General features: G+C 45.7%; 1 protein-coding gene across 2 annotated transcripts in view; it reads right to left on the bottom strand.

The window, feature by feature from the left end:
* The window catches only part of LOC126336475 (uncharacterized), a 193,052-nt gene that overhangs the window by 101,661 nt on the left and 70,561 nt on the right, over positions 1–20,830 (bottom strand). For both annotated transcript variants that reach the window (XM_050000215.1, XM_050000216.1), the window contains exons 5-7: positions 14,153–14,269; positions 9,205–9,336; positions 1,442–1,495 (exon numbers count right to left, since the gene is read on the bottom strand). In XM_050000215.1, the coding sequence (XP_049856172.1) occupies positions 1,442–1,495; positions 9,205–9,336; positions 14,153–14,269 (303 nt within the window). The remainder of the gene's footprint in view (positions 1–1,441; positions 1,496–9,204; positions 9,337–14,152; positions 14,270–20,830) is intronic.

A 20,830-nucleotide genomic window follows, 5' to 3' on the forward strand; every position in this document is an offset into this window, starting at 1 on the left:
AATCTTGGTAATTCACCATCATTGTTGCAGTGTTAGAAACCATTTCTTTAGTCGAAAACTTCAGTTATAAAATACCAACCACATAAAGAAGTTTTAAGATAAGTTGAAACAATCGCAGTCCTATGGGCGATGCTTGGTTTGAATTTAATCTATGTAGATACGTGTAACGCGGACCCAGTGCTTGGTGCATACAACACTGAAACCACCATTGAGCTTTCCATTTCTCAACACAAACAATCCAGGTTTCTCTAAGTCTGTGTTTCACAAGTACACCCCGATATCTATATCAACACACGTGACATCAATGGAATGTAAATCTTCTGAGTCAAAGTTAAGCTTCTGGTTCGATGCCTGCCTCTTTGTAGTAAGGATTAGTCGCCTGGGGCGTTTATCTTGATGATTTCACTTTTTTTTAGCCACTGCCTGCATTTCTCTTCTTTTTCAAGATGCTCCTTTTTTTATTAATCTGATATATTTGTCTCACTCTCCGCTCAGTTAGTAATCTTAGAAGTCATCACTATCAGTAATTCAAACAACATTCGAAGTAATCAGTTTACTGGAAAACAAAAAATTATGTAAACGATCGAAGAGTTTTGGACAGTATTTCACGAGTATCACATGTAGAAATTAAGAAAAAGAACTTTTTATTGTGTCAAATTATACAAATGGCAGGATAACACGCTTTAATTGACACAGATGGCTAGCCGAGAGGGGTCTCAGACGATGTAAAAGCTGGCCTTTCATTTACAGTACTCTTCTATATTTACCACATTCGTCGCCTTACTAGACTTCCCACTACTGATGATCTCCTACTAAACGCCGTCCTTTCCCCCCCTGACTTTCCGTGTATGCTAACGAAGAAAGCTGACAGCAAATAGAGCTCACAACAGATGGACTGCATTCGTAATTCTGTGTACGTAGCACTAAAATCACTCTATGACGGGGCACACTGACACATGGCATCAGGCAGAAAGTTAACAAAAACATCAGTGTGGCATGTAAGCAGTCTAAGCGTGTGAAGTGCAATACTTTTCCCATCTTCCTTGTATCTATCATAATAAGAACTCATCAAACATCATCACCACTCTTACTATTCACTGGATCAACTGCGATCTGTTTGAAGACGTCAGCTGTTACAAGTGTCAAAAATGATTTGATTAGTGTACAATTTTTACTGAATCTAGAATAGCTGCGCTGTATATAGGATATTGATAAATGACCCTAAAGACAACTTCCGAACTGCCTACATTCAATGCCATCTGTCGACTTTGCACACTAATTAATATCAACCCGCTAAACTGGATGCTGTATGAAAATGCTAGTTATTGGATTGAAAGGACAAGAACAAGGGAAATGAGGCAGTACTGCTAGTAACAATTATTTACGTTCCGCTAAAAGCATAAAATAAAATATTATAGATCAAAATACTGATGGTACTGACCTTCATTCGTCGTTGAATTCTCTGAGTGCCGCACTACAATATCCTCAGCGGAAGCTGTGAATAAAATAAAATACACCAATAAATTTAGTCGAAACCAAACACCAGCAAACAAATTACTACTAAAGATTGCTTAATGTGTAAAATGATATGCAGAGTGGCTGGACCAAATTCTACATGGTGCTGACAGGACTGTACTACTCGATGATAGTCCCTTATGTCGCCGATGTATGTACACTCTAAGACAAAAGAAAAAGAATGACGCATCACGAAGAAATCTTCCCAATGGGACGGAAACCGATAGATGTGATGTACATGTACGGTAAAACAAATGGTTACAATTTCAGAGAAACTAGGTGATGTATTCAAGAGAAAGAGCTTCACAAACTGAGCAAGTCAATACCTGTTGGTCCACTTCTGGTCCTTACGCAATAATTAATACGGCTTGCCATTGATTGATGGATTTGTCGGGTGTCCTCCTGAGGGATATCGTGGCGTGTTAGATCGTAAAAATTCCGAGCTAGTTGGAGCGCGCTGCCCATAACGCTCCAAACATCTTCAGTTGGGGAAAGATCCGTCGACCTTCCTGGCCGAAGAAGGATTCGGTATCCACGGAGAGTGCGACTGCTACGGTCGCAGGTTCGAATCCTGCCTCGGGCATGGATGTGTGTGATGTCCTTAGGTTATTTAGGTTTAAGTTGTTCTACGTTCTAGGGGACTAATGACCACAGCAGTTGAGTCCCATAGTGCTCAGAGCCATTTGAACCATCCACGGAGACAAACAGTGAAAACTTTCACCGTGTGCGGCCGGGCATAATTTAACTAAAATGTAGACCCATCATGGTTTGCCATGAAGACCAACAAACCGGGTCCTAAAATATCGTCGAAGTACCGCTGTTCTACAAATAGTGCCGCGGATGACTACCGAAGATGTTCCTCTCAAACTCGAAAGTCAGTGCTCACGTTAGCGACTGGAAGGCCTGTGATGGACTTAACATAAAGGGACTGCTATCTCGTTCACTTTACAATTACAAACACAGCAATGATATTATTTAGATGGTAACATCGAGCCCGAGAGACTAAACAATTTACGCTAAAGTAATTGGGAACTTTTAAAGGCGGAGCTCAAGGTATAACCACTGAAAGGAAGCGCGTTTGATGCTGACGCCAAAGCGGACCAATTGGAGCGAGCGTTGCAGACGGCCCAAAACAAGGCTATTCCACATTTGTTAGGAAATAAAATAGGTTTAAAACTCCCTGGGGTCCCGCTTTATAGTACTTAAGATACAATGCAAGACAGGCGAGGAGATACCACCAAAGATGCTTAGAGGAAACAGAACGGCAGAGAAGACTGGTTTTCTATTGGACGGTCAAACAACAATATAAAGAACTAGTATACCAAACAAGAGCAGAAAAATGCGAGGCCAACATTAAGGACCAAATAGTAACACATGTTTGGGGTTTTCCATACAAACCTGCAAGTAACAAAGTTCGATCACCCACTGTATTGTCAATCCTGAGACAATTCGATACTATGATGGTGACAGACTGGGAGACATCAGTGCAGTATCGACTCAGAACTTTGTTGTTGGACGAGGCAACGGTGGAAGACACAGAATACCATCAGAATCTTAGATTTTAGTTACTAGAGCAGCGTGTGAATAACAGTGGTGTGATTCCACTTCCGCAGGAGGAGGTGAGATTAGCAATAATGAAGTTAAATAAGAAAAAAAAGCACCAGAATCTGAGAGAATACTGGCAGAGGTGTCACATCAGTTAGTGAATCAAGGGGCGGGTGCACAGAATCTGGAAAATCTCAAACATCGTAATGCTAGAAAGAAGGGGAAGACAAAGACCCAAGAGAACCAAAATCTTACAGGTCGATTTGTTTGGTAAATTCTCTAATAAACGTACAGAAAAACTAATGTGCTGCCGCCTGAGTGACCGCATACAGGTAGAATACTTGAGCCCCCTGTAGGTAGGTTTCAGGAAGGAGAAATCCACTGAAAATGCGAGAAATCAAATTACAAATATTGTGAACATCTGAGACGACAAATAACTTATAGGCATAATGATTGATATAACTGGAGCCTTTGAAACAGATGGACTGTCCCAGGTGTCTCTATAACAGTCAACGAGATTATTGCATACACAGGTAGGTGCAATTTGAATGTCCTCGCAAGAAAACTGTGAAGGATATCATCAAAGGCTGTCAGCAGGGCTCTGTTTGTAGTCCATAGTTCTGGGACATTGACATAGGGTCATTACTGAATCAGCTTCAGAGTATAACAAAGACTAGAGGCAGTATCGCCTGTGCAGAAGATCTGATAATTACAGTATGTGCTAACACAAGGGCTAAATTAGAAGCAAATAGTATGTAGGGTAGGTCTCGAGAAACTAAGCAACTGGTGCGTAGAAAGCAAGATAACGATAGTAGCGAACAAAACAGTTTGTTTGTTACTAAACGGAACTTTATCAAGATTGAGAAATCCCACAGTCACAATAAATGACCAACCTATGAAAAGAAAAGAAAGTTATAGGTAGCTTTGAATTAACATAGATGAAAAGCAAAACTTTAATGCACATGTAGGAAACGTTTACCAGAGAAGCATTAAAATCCTTAATAAAATAGCAACAATATGTCAAAGAAATTTTCAGCTGCCACTAAGTGCAGTAAGAGAGTACCACAACCCAACCTCACTCGCTGTTGTGGGCTATGGGTCTAGCATTTTGGCTCATGGAGTGACAAGGCTAAGGGAAAACAGGCTCTACTGGGAGCACAGAGATCTGAACTCCTGCAGCTGACATGCGTGTAGCACAATTCCGATTGAGACTTGTTATCTCTAGACCTAGTAGTAAAATGAGAAGTCCACCATATTGGCCCAAAACAGGCGAGCATGATAAGGTAAAGGACGTACTGGGCACAAGAGCCGTATCGAATGAGGAAATAAAGGTCTGCATTGAAATAGAATGACAAGAAATCTGGGACAGGGCAGAAACAGGAAGGGAAAGTACCACTTCCTTCCTAACATACAATGAACAGCCAAACTGTTACACCTGCCTAATATCGTGTAGGTGACCCGTGAGCTCGCAGAAGTGCCGGACCACGACGTGGCAAGGACTCAACTAATGTTTGAAGCGGTGCTGGAGGAAACTGACACCATGAATCCTGCAGGGCTGTCCATAAATCCATAAGCGTACGAGGGGAAGGAGATCTCTTCTGAAAAGCACGCTGCAAGGCATCCAAAATATGCACAGTAATGTTTATGTCTGGTGAGTTTCAACTCAGAAGAGTGTTCCTGGAGCCACGCTCTGTTGCAATTCTGGACGTGTAGAGTATCACATTGTCCTGCTGGAATTGCCCTAGACCGTGGCAATGCACAACGGACATGAATGGATGCAGGTGATCAGACAGGATACTTACGTACGTGTCACCTGTCAGAGTCATATCGAGACGCATCAGGGGTCATATGTAACTCCAACTGCACACGTCCCACACCATTACAGTGCCTTCACCAGCTTGAAAAGTTCCCTGCTGACATGCAGGGTTCATGGATTCATGAGATTGTCTGCATAACCGTACACGTCCGTCCGCTCGATGCAATCTGAAACGAGATTCGTCCCACCAGGCAACATGTTTCCAGTCATCAACAGTCCAATGTCGATGTTGACGGGCCCAGGCGAGGCGTAAAGCTTTCAGTCGAGCCGTCATCAAGGGTAAACGAGTGGGCCTTCGGCTCCGAAAGCCCATATTGATGATGTTTAGTTGAAACCTCTGCACTCTGAAGCTTGTTGATGGCCCAGCACTGAAATCTGCAGCAATTTGCGGAAGGGTTGCACTTCTGTCACATTGAAGGATTCTCTTGAATCTTCGTTGATTTCATTCTTTTTTTGGCCGCATCGATGTCGGAGATTTTATGTTTTACCAGATTGCTAATATTCACTGTACACTCGTGAAATGGTCGCACGGGACAATCCGCACTTCATCGCTACCTCGGAGATGCTGTGCCCCTTCGCTCGTGCGCCGACTAAAACACCACGTTCAAACTCACTTAAATCTTGACAACCTGCCATTGTAACAGCAGAAACCGACCTAACAACTGCACCAGACACTTGTTGTCTTATATAGGCGTTTCCGATGGCAGCTCCTATCTACATAGTTCTGTATTTGAATACGGATGCTCATATCAGTTTGTTTGGCGCTTCAGTGTAAAAGAAAGAGGAAGCATTACACTACCTGTCAGGATATGGTCCGTATCCTAGCTACTTACTACAATACGTCAGCGCACCACAGACACTTGTAGATGTCGTCTGGGAATGAGCCGTTAAGTATGATGTCACAGACCAGTACAGGAATGCATTTGGAAATGCAAAAATCTATAACATAATAAATTTAAAATGACCCTAGACTTAGAACTACTTAAACCTAACCTAAGGACGTCACACACATTCATGCCCGGAGCAGGATTCGAACCTGCGACCGTAGCAGCAGCGCGGTTCCGGACTGAAGCGCCTAGAGCCGCTCGACAACAGCAGTCGGCACATAATAAGGAATGCAGAACTGTGGCATAAGCTTACTTGCCGATAGCTAAAATATCTACTTACAAACTGCTATCGTACATGGCTGATAGACAACCGAGAAGAGGCCTATATAACGGTGAAGAGACGCGCCGAGGCAGAACACCCACTTACAACGACCTTCTGGAAGCAGTGAGTAGACGAGCCTCAGGGACTACCACTTACTTAGGTGGCACAGCAGCACAGCCCTTGCGAATCCTGAGTTGCACCTCAGCGCACCGGCGACTAGCACTGTAGACAAATAAGAAATCCCGCTTGGTTCTGATACCAACTATAGGTGTACAGTGTAGTACAATGGTGTGTAGTGTGCTGTTATAGAGTAGTGTAGCAGGGTAATAAATTACAAAATTTGTGATCCACAATGTGCTGTATATTATCATAACCCACAGAATGTTCCTTCTGTTCCAAATGAACAGATGTCTGTATGCAGAAACTTCTGTTAATAGTATTTTTGTTTTCATGTACATATTCTGTGTAATTTTTTTCTGTTAAACAGCATAATGCTTAGCTCTTGCTACCAAATTTTAAAATATCTTACAATAGTATGTGCTTTTATACAGATAACAGACGGAAGAAAAACAGCAAATAAAAAGTCCGGCTACGAGATGAAATGGCAGCCCAGACCCCAGGAGGTCACTCCTGATTGCTGGGCCGTATGACGGGCGCCAGTCAGGTTGGCACCACATATACCGTGGCTGTGGTATTCCCAATCGATTTTCAAACCGTTGGGCCTCCGAGAGGTGTTTCTTTCTCCGTTGCAGGGCGCCTCCTGGCGGCGGGTGGCGCCGTCTCTGCCCGGTGGCGTGTGCGGGGCCTGTCAAGTTTGGGCGCGAGCGGCGCGAGCACTGCCTTTAGCCTCGGACGGTGGGACCCTCCTCGATGTCGCTGGCTGAGGCTGGTGTTACTTGCTGCTCCCCGGGTCGGTGGTTGGAGTCGCCGCCTGATTACCAGCTTTTGTGCCCTCTCTGACTGCTCCTTGCTGAGGTCTGGGTGACGATACTCGTGCTGGATCGTCTTTCTCGCGGCGATTTCCCTGGAGCTTGTGGCTGTGCTGCTCCCGGATCTAGTTTACAGGGGAGTACTTTCCCGTATTCGGAAATTTGGTGTTTCAGCGTGCTATGGCTAAGAAGATTATCTTCGTTGTTATGATTGTGTCGGAAACGTAGGCAAACCCCAGTGTTCGTGTCTCTCGGCATTCTGTGGGGTGATGTACCTTACTCAGTGTGTTTTCCTTAGCGTTCTATTGTGCCGTTGCAGAACTTTGTTTGACCTTTTCCCTCCTTACTCTTTTGCAGAGCGCCTTTGGATCCTGTGGCCTGTAATTTTGCTTGTTCAAAGTTCCGGGGTTTTGGGGGATAATTGATCAAATTATGTTTCGGAATTTATGGGATTCTGTGTGTTTGTCTGGGTTTTTTGCTGGCCTGTGCCCTTACGATATCCCGTTTCCTCACCCGGGCATCGTACGTAAAGTTTGAGGTGAGTGAATTTTGGTAGTTCCCGTCCAGTGGTTCGGTGGGTCCCGTGACTAATTGTTTTATTCGCACCCTGCCTGTCGTATCTCGCTGGCTTAAGTTTGGCTCCTCTGTGACCGTGCGCGAGTGTGTATGTGGGCGACGGTGATCGTTGCCTGACTTGTTTACCGTTTTTTGCCGACTTCCCGAATCTGTAATTTGGTCTATGTCATGTTATAGTTGCTTCAAGTTGGTTCGCACACTCCCATTGGTAATGACATCTGTGCACCTATGAGATTGAATAATGTTTTGAGCTATTGCAAGCTGACAGTTGTCGCCATGTGTGTTAAATTTTAACTTGTATTTGAGTTTTGGTGTAATTGTGTTTTGTTAACTGAGCTAATTTTATCTTGCCTACTGCTGCGACGTCAGAAATGTTAAACTCTAGCCTTGGGCTCCGTGTGGATTTTTATGTTGATAACTGATGCAGAATTTTAGTGTAATGATTTATCTTTTACGTTTTGGGGAAATTTTACCTTGTCAAATCCTTGGGGTTAAATTGTGCAATTTGTGTCTATGATATATGGAAATGTTGGGGTGGATTGCACTTTCTCGTTAGGCCTATCACGTATTGTTTTACTAAAGGCATTAAGGGATATTTGTTGAAAGTTAAAAAAAAAAAAAATAATTATAAATTTAATCTTATATTTGTGGTGAGTTGTTATTTAAATTTCATTGTTTTCCCAGCTTGCCCTTTGCTACTATATTAAAAGTGTTTGTTGTTTTGATTTATCGCAGCTGCTTGCCTTAAAGAACTAAAGCTGATTTTGAAAGACTGAGAATTGGTGTAACTGTTCACTCCAATAAAGCCATTCTGTTAAAAGAAAAAAAAATTGTGCTACCATTTATTTCCCCCTTGTTCCCCTTCCACGGCTCACCACATTGCTGTCCATGGCGTCTCCAGACACGTCTTCGCTGGTCATCGGAGCCCAGCTCGAAGCGGGACTCACCACTGAAGACAGTTCAACTTCAGGCGATGAGACTCCAGGCCGAATGTATCTGACACGACTGCAGACTTGCTTGTAGATGTACAGAGATCAAAAGTAAACATCGCAAGGGGCGATGTGAGCACAGCCCCCTTTCTGTGAGCCACCTGTTAATGGGCATTGTGCTCACTGAAGCACCAATTGCACACCGGAGCTATGACAATGATGAATCCGGGGACATGAGTGCTCATCTGACGGTTGTTCGGTCCTCACCTCCTGACGTCTCTCTACGTAGACCGCTTTCTTCTTGAAGCTGGGTTCGGCCATGGTTCACCGATTCCTGCCAACGCCGTTGGATAGTGGCATCACTCCTATTCAAATGTCGAGCGATTCGCCGATGACTCCAACCGGCTTCTTTGAGCCCAACTGCACCTCCTCTCTCAAATGCTGACATCTATTTATAATTTTCATACGCCCGTCTGCGAAGCATAGGTGCTGTCCAATTGGCTTTATGCCCTGGTATCGACATGTCCCCCGTTCTTTTCTTCCCAGATGCGCAGCGAAATTCATTCATTCATTGGCCGACAAAGTTTACAATTTCTACATTTTCCGTCTACACCTACATCAATATCAGTTTGTGAATAATTTGCTTAAATCCTTGGTGGTGCGTCATTTTCTTTTTGTCTCAGAGTGCTTATTTATATGAAAACTCACAGTGACGACTGCCACAAGTTAATTTTCTGGTACTTACGGCAATGGAAGTCGTCAGCACAACACTTGTCGTCTTCGTAGAAAATTGGCGCACACCCACGTAGCACAGAAAGCGTCCACGAGAAATTGTAGTCGCAGCTGCGTCTCTGACACCAAGGCCCTTCCAGGGTACCTGGAACATCAATTACGAAAGTATTTAATACACCAGAGAAACACATAAATTACTTATGTTTATCAAGAAAGCGGATGTGCAACTATTGTTTAACGCCCAGTTTCACTGTGTGGTTATTGTAGTCTGCAGTCCGAAGAATGGACTGAATCAACTCTCAATGGCTGTCTGACATACGCACGTCTTTTGATCTTCACATAACTACTGCAACCTGCCTCTACATTTGAAACCAAAATAAAAGCAACAAACGGAAATTTTTGCATGGTTACGTTTATATTGCCACAAAACAGTACAAACGATTGATAGTGAAGAAGAAACAACCTAAAGAATACAGAATGTAACCAACTGCAACATACATAACGGTAGAGAAGAATGTTCTTCGTTTTTTTTTTCAACTTAACGCATTTTCACACACATTCTGACAACTGGTTAATGTGCTCAGTGCAGGTTGTGACCATCTCTGGCAGACTACAGTCACCTGCCGCAGTGGCTGAGCAGTTCTAGGTGCTTCAGTCCGGAGCCACGCTCTTGCTACGGTCGCAGGTTCGATTAGTGCCTCGGGCATGGATGTGTGAACTGTCCTTAGGTTAGTTAGGTTTAATTAGTTCTAAGTTCTAGGGGACTGATGGCCTCAGATGTTAAGTCCCACAGTGCTCAGAGCCATCTGAACAATTTTGAACCAGTACAGTCCTTATCTCGACGGGACATGCTATGAATGATGTCATCAATCACACTCTTCCTGCAGAGCTGTTCACAAGTCTTGGAGAGTGGTTGGTGGGCGCTAACGTGATACAGTCTCCCTAGTGCATCTCAGACATGCTTTATGGTATTAAGATCGGAAGAGCAAGCAGGCAACGTCATGCTTGCAATATCTTCCGTTTCCAGAAATAAATAAAAAAAAATCAACCAGCTGTGCTCTATGAGATCGAGCATATTCGCACATCAGTACGAAGTCCGTGCCCACGGCACCTCGCAACAACCGCGCATGAGATCCCAAGATCTCCTCACGGTACCTGACAGCAGTTAAATCTTGCTGATTCACCTGTAAGATGTCATGAAGAGGTGTTCGAGCAGTCAACATAATCGCTGCCCACACCGTTAGGGATCCTTCTCGATTTCGGCCTCCTTCCACAACGTTTGGGTCCCGAAATCGTGTTCCGCGTGCCCTGCAGATGCCAATCTGTCGAGAATCACTCTCCAGGCCAAATCGGGACTCACCTGCGAGAAGAGCGTTGTTCCACCGTTTGGCCGTCCAGGTGGCATGTTGACGGCTCCACTCTAGACGATCCGTTTTGTGAAGACACGCCAGAGGTAAACACAACAGCAGGTATTCAAAAAAGATTTCGGGCTTGCAGGCGGTCGTTGTTAGCTTCCATTCACGATATTTCGACTGGACAACTGCCAGCCATCCTCAGGTGAGCTGACGAAGACTGACGAAGACGCCCTCCGTACCGTAATATATAGCGTGCAGCGAGTATTTTATAAACTCCCGCCTTCCGCAGTACCATATCGTCTTTCACTCATCCCAGCAAATCGGAAATCTTCGATGGTAGATGGAAACTTACTTTCACCTCGAAACCGTAGAGGATTCTTGCAATTTTGAAGGAAATGTTGCCAACAATTGCGGAAGGTGGGAATTTATAAAATACCTTGTCATTGTGGCAGGTCATATATAGGACAAACATTACGAACAGTAGAAGAACTTTGCACTGAACATCAACGCTGTACTCGCCTGTTCCAACCTAGCAAGTCTGTAATAGGTGAGCATTAATTTTCCACCGGACACTCAATGGAGTATGACAAGACAACAATTTTGGCCATAGCAACACCCTTTTGAGACTCTGTCATAAGAGAATCAGTGGAAATTCGTATGACAGACAGTCTTATCAACCGTGACAATGGCTACCAGCTAGATAGTGCTTGGAACCCCGTCATCTCTAACATCTGCTCCAGACGAAGACGTCCGAGTACTCCGATGGCCGCGGCAATTGATAACGCCGAAGACAGCTGAGTTCTGCAGTTCCAGCAGCGAGGGCGCTGCTGGCGGGCGGTGTGGCTCTTCTGTCCATATGATTTTGACGCATGCGCGGAATACTCGCTGCACGCTATATATTACGGTACGGGGGGCGTCTTCGTCAGTCTTCGACGGCTCACCTGAGGATGGCTGGCAGTTGTCCAGTCGAAATATCGTGGATGGAAGCTAACGACGACCGGCTGCATGCCCGAAATCTTTTTGGATATTTAGTTCCCCGGGAAATTTTCAAATTTCATGACAGCAGGTCTCCAACAATAAAGACCATTCTGCTGTAGCCTTCTGTATACCGTTTACTTTGATACAACAGGTCCAGGGGATGCTGCGAGATCAGTTGCCATTTGCTGTGCGGTAGTAAAGCGGTATCGTCATGCCCTTACAACCAAATAACGGTCCAGTCCTTCTGACGTCACACGTGATCGCACCTGCCCTGGTCTCGGGATACAGTTTCGGTCTCTATAAACTGCCGTCTCATTCGAGAAACAACAGATCGGTTCCCATTAAACCATCGGGCCACATCAGTTTGCGACTCCTCTGCTTCCATTCTTCCAACGGCCCTCCACAGCAGATAGTCTGTACACATCTTCTCTCTGCCGCGCTGCACGGTCTGTGACTGTGTACACGGCGATTGTGGATGTGGCACTATCCTGAGAACAACGCCACCCTTGATAGGTGTCCCGACGTCATCGCCGGCGTGGTTGTCCGCTGATCGGAATGCCATCTTCCGTGCAGAACACGATCGTAACGACAGTTTGTATAATATACCGTGGATTAGACAAAGGACGGGGAAACAGCAGTTTGTTTCTTTAATTTTGGGCACCAGTGTACTTCAACTCTCTCCTTAATTCCCGTCTCTCACCGGCCGGAGGAAGTGGCCGAGTGGTTCTAGGCGCTACAGTCTGGAACCGCGCGACCGCTACGGTCGCAGGTTCGAATCCTGCCTCGGACATGGATGTGTGTGATGTCCTTAGGTTAGTTAGGTTTGATTAGTTCTATGTTCTAGGTGACTAATGACCTCAGGTGTTAAGTCGCATAGTGTTCAGAGCCATTTGAACCCTCTCTCACCCCCACTTCTTCCATTACCAAATACCTAGTTACCAATGCCCCAAGACATCTCCTAAAAACCGATACCTTCTGTCAGTCGCACTGTGCCACAATTTTTTTTCCTTCTGTTTGTATTCAGTGTCTCTTAACCGGTTAGCTGATCAAGCCATCTAAAACTTACCATTCTTCCATAGCACTTCACTTGAGAATCCCCTATTCTTTACATGACACTAGGGCTTCATGTCCTATAACGCTATGCGACAAACAAATATCTGCAGAAGATGTGCTAACATTTAAGTATATATTCTATTGCAAAATAGTTCTCTTTTTCTGAAAAGCGTTTCTTGCTGTTGCAAGACTGCGCCTGTTATCCTTTGCTTTTGTCATTCTAGGTTATTTTGCTCCCCAAGTAGCAAACCATCGCTATAGCTATCCGTGTTGCACTTTATAAGCTAATTCCTTGATCGATAAGATTGTGTCCTGTCAACAGATTTGTTGTTTTAATCAATTTGGTACGTAAAGCGCTTTCCCTGTGTTCGGTTAAGTACTTCCAAGTCCGATCTACCAATCTTATCTTCAGAGTTCTTCTGTAGCACCGGTTTTCAAAAGCTTCTATTCTCTTTTTGTCTGTTCTGTTTATTGTCTGCGTTTCACTCCGTAAGAAACTTCACTCCATAAAAATACCTTCAGAAAAGATTTTCTGTACTTATTTTTGTAACATTGTACCAGTATATTCTTCGGAAAAGATTTTCTTGTGATTATTAGTCTGCGTTTTATATGCACCTATTGCTGCTATTTTCAGGTACTTAGCCGCCCAAATAGCAAAACTTATCCGCTGGCTTTAGTGTGCCACTTGATAATCTAATTCCCCCAGCATCTCTGCATTTAATTCGACTGAATTCAGGCACCCGTGTGATACTTTTACCGTCGTTAATCTTTTTGCCTGTTTCGTTGAACTGATCTGTTAAGACATTTTCCGTATCTGGCAGAACTACAATGTCATCTCCAAACTTCAGTGTTTGGATTTGTTCTCCCCTAACTTCAAGATTTAGACTTGGTTTTCTTTATTTTGTGCTTAAAGTACAGAGCGTAACATAGAGCTTCGATAGAGATCTGCCTCACTCTCTTCCCAACTTCAGATTGCATTCCATGTCCTTTCACGCTTATAGCTGCAGTATGGTTTCTGAACAAATTGTAGACAACCTTTCGGATCCAGTATTTTATATCTAGTAAATTTAGAGACTTAAATAATGTTTTCCTCACAGCATCGTCAGCTGGTTTTCCTGAAACTACAAGGGCTATACACGTAGCTTAAGAATATCAACAACATTCTGTAAATCTGAAAATGCTCCAAGTGTAGGTTTGTTTTTTATGACTATGCGGAGAGCGGAATTTACAAAGCACTGACATTGATTTAATTACTGTTGGTATTATCTTTGAATCTGTTATTTAATTCTTTCTTCAGCAGCGCCACTGCAATAAACATGATATATCTACAAACAACCAATAGAGGTCTTAGATTTCTGTCCTTTTTTTCTAGACAAAATAATTTGCTTTATAAGAAATGAGAGACTCCATAACGACGTCTCAGCACCCTGCAGTGTAATGGTTTGCAATTTGTATCAGCTGTATGTAATTCTCTGCGTCCTTGAGTTCATTTTTATTTTCTGGATTTTATGTAAAGCAAGACGATTTATTTTGGCTCTAAGTACTATGTTTATATACGTGGAATTGTTTTCTTACCGTCGTATCCGTCGTGGCAAACACATTTCATGCACTCAGAATTGGCTGCTTCAATCAACTGTCCCTCCAGATATGTCTTCCCTTTATATGCACATTCGGTGAGGTTGGCGTCAGACGCTGCAAAATAGAAACACGTACGCTGATGAGACAAAACGTTATGACCACTGCTCACCCAAGAGGTTATATGTTGCCTGGTGGCGTTGAAGGTACGTGAGGAAGTAAGATAAGTGTTGCGTGATTATAATTAAACTTTTATATTTAACACAACCTGCAGCTCGTGGTCTCGTGGTAGCGTTCTCGCTTCCCGAGCAAGGGGTCCCGGATTCGATTCCCGGCGGGGTCATGGATTTTCAGCGGTGCTGAGATGACTGGATGTTGTTACGTCATCTCCATCATAATTATTCCTCCCCATTACGGTCGAAGAGAGACAACGGCAAACCACCTCCACTAGGACGTTGCCTGGTACGGCGGTGTGGGTTTCCCACATCGTTCCCCTACGCTCTGTCAAACAGCATGGAACTTCATTTTCATATTTAACACGTTATAACACGGAAACTAATAACCATACGAATACCAGACTTGGTTTTATTAATATCAAGGACATGGGGAAGATTAATAACGCAGAATCGTTTTGAATGAAACACGCTTAATGTGCTCCTACAGTACATCATACCATTACACAACGGTGCCATTGCTGCTTCAAAAAGAGACTGAAAGCACAGGATTGCATTTTGCACAGCAGAACGAAGCATGTCCTTACGTATGTTGGCTACCTCTCTTGATATGCTGCGCTTCGGATCAGCCCATGTGTAAATGTTCCCCTGCTAAACCCTGGCCCTCAGGTAACCCTACAACAAGAAATCACAGGGAGTGAGATCAGGTGATCGTGCCGGCCAAGCATTTGGAAACGATCGGCTGATAATCCGAACGTTTCCAAATTTGTTTCGGAGAGGCAGGTGAACTTCACGAGCGATGTGCAATTGGGCTCCATCTTGCGTGAAAAGTATTGAGTTCAATGCGTCTCTCTGCTGTAGGGCGGGTATGACAGGCTGGCGGACCATATCGCAGTAACGCTGGCCAGTCACACTGCACGTCTTTGATTTTCTCCTCGAGCGCCAACCTGTTGAAAAAAGAATGGACCAATGATGAACGTAGCCGTGAAGCCACACCGTGCGGTGACACGTTCACCATACGGAGGAACTTCAAGCACAGTGACTGGAGCTGAAGATCCCTACACTCGGCAGTTCTGAGTGTTCACCCCACCCGTCAGACAAAGATGAGCTTCGCCCGTCCATAGGATGGCCCTGGGCAAACCCTCGTCAACTTCAATCCTTGCGAGAAAGTGGAGAGCGATGTCAACAAGTCGATGTGCGTCCTGTGCTGCAAGCTGCTGTACGATATGGATCTGGTACGGACTTTGAGAATGGTTCGAAGCATCTTCCTTACAGTGGACCAAGAGATGTTCAACTGTCGTCACACAGCACGTGCACCGCGTACGACAGGGAACTGTGCACAACGTTGCCTGTCACAGCAACAGCGGTTTCATCAATCAACTGTGGTGCAACCAGTCGTTGGTCTCTTCCCAGAGTGACGCTCAGTTCTCCAGTTGATTAGAACTTCTTCATCATGCTCCACACAGCAGGTGGAGAAAAAGGATCCTTCCGTAATCCTTTCAGCCGGCGTTATTCTCGAAGTGCAGTTGCAGCATTACTGGTGTTTTGGTAATAGAGGTGAACCAATAATGCCTTGCTCATTTTGTCCAAGCTCATGTTGACACGTTAAGAAGTGCACTGTGACTGGTCAGTGATCACGGCACCTGGTGGCCATAGTTGTAACTGGACGGTGGTGCTGTGACGCATGGAAAGCAAGCACCCCATACTGTGGACATTAATGCTACCAAGTTTCACCCTCGTGCGCTAATAGGTTTCCGTGTTATAACGAGTTAAATAGGGAAAGTTTAATTTCAACCATCCGGTACTTGAGCAGGGACGGTAAGTGGCTCAAATGCGGAAATCCACCGACTTAAGAGACCTTAACAACAGCCAGATGGTTGCGGCCCGGAGACTGGGAGCGAGCATCTCGCAAACGGCGAAGCTGTACGGCTGTTCGCGTGCTGCTGCCGTGAGCGTCTATGGAAAGTGGTTACAGAATGCTGAAACCACGAGTAGGCGACAAGGAGTTGGACGTCCATACCTCGTCACAGGACATAGGGACCGGCGGCTTGCCCGCTCTCTAAAGCAGGTTAGGCGGCGATCTTTGGCAGATCCGACTATAGAATACAGTGCTGGCGAGACAGGCACAGGTGTTCTGTACTCATCGCTCAGCGCACAGTGTTGGTGGTCCGCGGCAGAGGACCCCCACGTGTTCCCACGTTGGTCCAACGACTTCGTCAGTTATGATTACAGTGCGCACGCGGTCATCGAGTCGCGTGGTAGGACGAGCCCCGTTTATTGTTAAATCAGGTCGACGGTCGTGTCCAGATGCGCCGTTATCCATGCGAACGGCTGCTAGAAACGTGCAGCGCGCCACAGACGCACGCCGGTGGGAGCAGTACTGTATTACGGGGCACACTCGTTTGGGCTTCCAGGGAACTTGTGGTAGTAATGGAAGGCGCCATGACAAGTATGGACTATGTGAACATTATTAGGGACCACTTCCACCCCCTTATGCTTCATGTCTTCCCCAACAGCAATGGCATCTTCCAGCAAATTAATTGTGTTTGTCACAAGGCAGGAATCGTGCTGCAGTGGTTGAGGAGCACGATAGTGAACTCACGCTGGTGGCTTGGCCATCAAATTCGGCCTATCTCAATCCGATGAAACCCAGCTGGGACGCTATCGAGTGCCAGCCCTGCTCCCACAAACCAACCACTCGAAAATTACTATAATCTCAATGTAGACAAGAGTAATGTGCTGCGAATACATAGAAAGAAAGATCCCTTATCATTTAGCTGCAATATAGCAGGTCAGCAACTGGGAGCAGTTAATTCCATAAATTATCTGGGAGTACGCATTAGGAATGATTTAAAATGGAATGATCAAATAAAGTTGATCGTCGGTAAAGCAGATGCCAGACAGATTCATTGGAAGAATCCTAAGGAAACGCAATCCGAAAACAAAGGAAGTAGGCTACAGTACGCATGTTCGCCCACTGCTTGAATACTGCCCACCAGTGAGGGATCCGTACCAGATAGGGTTGATAGAAGAGATAGAGAAGATGCAACGGAGAGCAGCACGCTTCGTCACAGCATCATTTAGTAATCGCGAAAGCATTACGGAGATGATAGATAAACTCCAGTGGAAGACTCTGCAGGAGAGACGCTCAGTAGCTCGGTACGGGCTTTTATCGAAGTTTCGAGAACATACCTTCACCGAGGAGTCAAGCAGTATATTGCTCCCTCCTACGTATTTCTCGCGAAGAGACCATGGGGATAAAATCACAGAGATTAGAGCCCACACAGAGGCATACCGACAATCCTTCTTTCCACGAACAACACGAGACTGGAATACAAGGGAGAACCGATAGAGGTACTGGAACGTCCCCTTAGAAAAATTTATGAACTACAGTGCTGGTAAACCTCTACGTTATTGAATTTTCAAACACTTTTACTTATTCTGATCAACACTAAACTGACAAACAATATTTTTAGCGCCACGCAATCTGACTTTCAAAAATCCCTACAAAAGAATGGCCCTGACTAACTCGAATTACTGCAATACAGCGAGCGCTAATAGTGCCACCTAAATAAAAGATTCTAACTACTGATAGCCATAGTTAACAAATGAAAGATTTCGATAGAGAACAAACAATGTATTTACCTTAATACACTCCTGGAAATTGAAATAAGAACACCGTGAATTCATTGTCCCAGGAAGGGGAAACTTTATTGACACATTCCTGGGGTCAGATACATCACATGATCACACTGACAGAACCACAGGCACATAGACACAGGTAACAGAGCATGCACTAGTACAGTGTATATCCACCTTTCGCAGCAATGCAGGCTGCTATTCTCCCATGGAGACGATCGTAGAGATGCTGGATGTAGTCCTGTGGAACGGCTTGCCATGCCATTTCCACCTGGCGCCTCAGTTGGACCAGCGTTCGTGCTGGACGTGCAGACCGCGTGAGACGACGCTTCATCCAGTCCCAAACATGCTCAATGGGGGACAGATCCGGAGATCTTGCTGGACAGGGTAGTTGACTTACACCTTCTAGAGCACGTTGGGTGGCACGGGATACATGCGGACGTGCATTGTCCTGTTGGAACAGCAAGTTCCCTTGCAGGTCTAGGAATGGTAGAACTATGAGTTCGATGACGGTTTGGATGTACCGTGCACTATTCAGTGTCCCCTCGACGATCAACAGAGGTGTAAGGCCAGTGTAGGAGATCGCTCCCCACACCATGATGCCGGGTGTTGGCCCTGTGTGCCTCGTTCGTATGCAGTCCTGATTGTGGCGCTCATCTGCACGGCGCCAAACACGCATACGACCATCAGTGGCACCAAGGCAGAAGCGTCTCTCATCGCTGAAGACGACACGTCTCCATTCGTCCCTCCATTCACGGTTGTCGCGACACCACTGGAGGCGGGCTGCACGATGTTGGGGCGTGAGCGGAAGACGGCCTAACGGTGTGCGGGACCGTAGCCCAGCTTCATGGAGACGGTTGCTAGTGGTCCTCGCCGATACCCCAGGAGCAACAGTGTCCCTAATTTGCTGGGAAGTGGCGGTGCGGTCCCCTACGGCACTGCGTAGGATCCTACGGTCTTGGCGTGCATTCGTGCGTCGCTGCGGTCCGGTCCCAGGTCGACGGGCACGTGCACCTTCCGCCGACCACTGGCGACAACATCGATGTACTGTGGAGACCTCACGCCCCACGTGTTGAGCAATTCGGCGGTACGTCCACCCGGCCTCCCGCATGCCCACTATACGCCCTCGCTCAAAGTCCGTCAACTGCACTTACGGTTCACGTCCACGCTGTCGCGGCATGCTACCAGTGTTAAAGACAGCGATGGAGCTCCGTATGCCACGGCAAACTGGCTGACACTGACGGCGGCGGTGCACAAATGCTGCGCAGCTAGCGCCATTCGACGGCCAACACCGCGGTTCCTAGTGTGTCCGCTGTGCCGTGCGTGTGATCATTGCTTGTACAGCCCTCTCGCAGTGTCCGGAACAAGTATGGTGGGTCTGACACACCGGTGTCAATGTGTTCTTTTTTCCATTTCCATGAGTATATAGTCACCTAACGTTACCGCTGGATATATTTCGTAAACCATAACAAGTACTGACGAACCGATTCCACAGACCGAACGTGAGGAGAGGGGCTAGCGTAATTGTTTAATACTAACCATACAAAAATGCACGGAAGTATCTTTTTTTTTAACACAAACCTACGTTTTTTTTAAAAAATGGAACCACGTTAGTTTCGTTAGCATATCTGAACATATAAACAAATACGTATAATCAGTGCCGTTTGTTGCATTGTAAAATGTTAATTACATCCGGAGATATTGTAACCTAAAGTTGACGCTAGAAACCTCCGACGTTCAGTTGCGTGTTGTAACAAACGCGGGCCACGGTCGGCTAGCAGCATCTGCAGGGACATGTTTACGATGACGAACGTGTTTACGAGTGTGGCTGTAGTACACAGTTGTCGTTTGGTCTAGTTGTCGCAGTGTCCGCATGTAGCGCTTGCTGCTTTTGTTATTCTGCATTCGTCTCCGCAAGCAGACCAACTGTAGTACACCGTGTTACCAGACGTCTGTGATAGTGTAGTGTTGTAGGAACTGTGACGATGGTGTATTCGAACTCTGAAAAGGCGGAGATGATACTCATCTATGGCGAGTGTCGACGAAATGCAGCTGAAGTCTGCAGGGTGTATGCAGAACGGTACCCGGACAGAGAGCATCCAACGTGCAGCACATTGCAAAACATCTACCGCCAACTGTATGCAACAGGTATGGTCGGAGCACGAAACGGGCCCGTAACAGGTCCGTCACAGGAGAAGAGGGTGCAGTTGGTGTGTTAGCTGCTGTTGACATGAACCCACACATGAGTACACGGGACATTGCGAGAGCCGGTGGACTGAGTCAGAGTAGTGTCTTGCGCATACTGCATCGTCACCGCTTTCACCCGTTTTATGTTTCGCTACATCAGCAATTACGTGGTGATGACTTTAATCATAGAGAGCAGTTCTGTCAATGGGCATTAACAGAGAATGCGTTGCAGTTCTAGCTGTTTACCGATGAAGAGGGGTTTCACAAACCACGGCGCAGTGAATCTACGGAACATGCATTACTTGTCCGTGGACAATCCTCGTTGGCTCAGACAGGTAGAGCGACAGCGACCGTGGACTGTAAATGTATGGTGCGGAATCATTGACGACCACCTCATTGGTTCAAAAAATGGTTCAAACTTAGAACTACTTAAACCTAACTAACTTAAGGACATCACACACACCCATGTCCGAGGCAGGATTCGAACCTGCGACCGTAGCATCGCGCGGTTCCGGACTGAGCGCCTAGAACCGCGAGACCACCGAGTCCGGCCACCTCATTGGTCCTCACTTCATTGCAGGGGCCCAAACAGCTGCAACATACATCGCGTTTCTACAGAATGATCTGCCAACGTTGCTCGAAAATGTCCCACTGGAATCGCGTCGACGTATGTGGTATC

The sequence above is a fragment of the Schistocerca gregaria genome, chromosome 2 (assembly GCF_023897955.1).
Source record: "Schistocerca gregaria isolate iqSchGreg1 chromosome 2, iqSchGreg1.2, whole genome shotgun sequence".
NCBI lineage: Eukaryota > Metazoa > Arthropoda > Insecta > Orthoptera > Acrididae > Schistocerca > Schistocerca gregaria.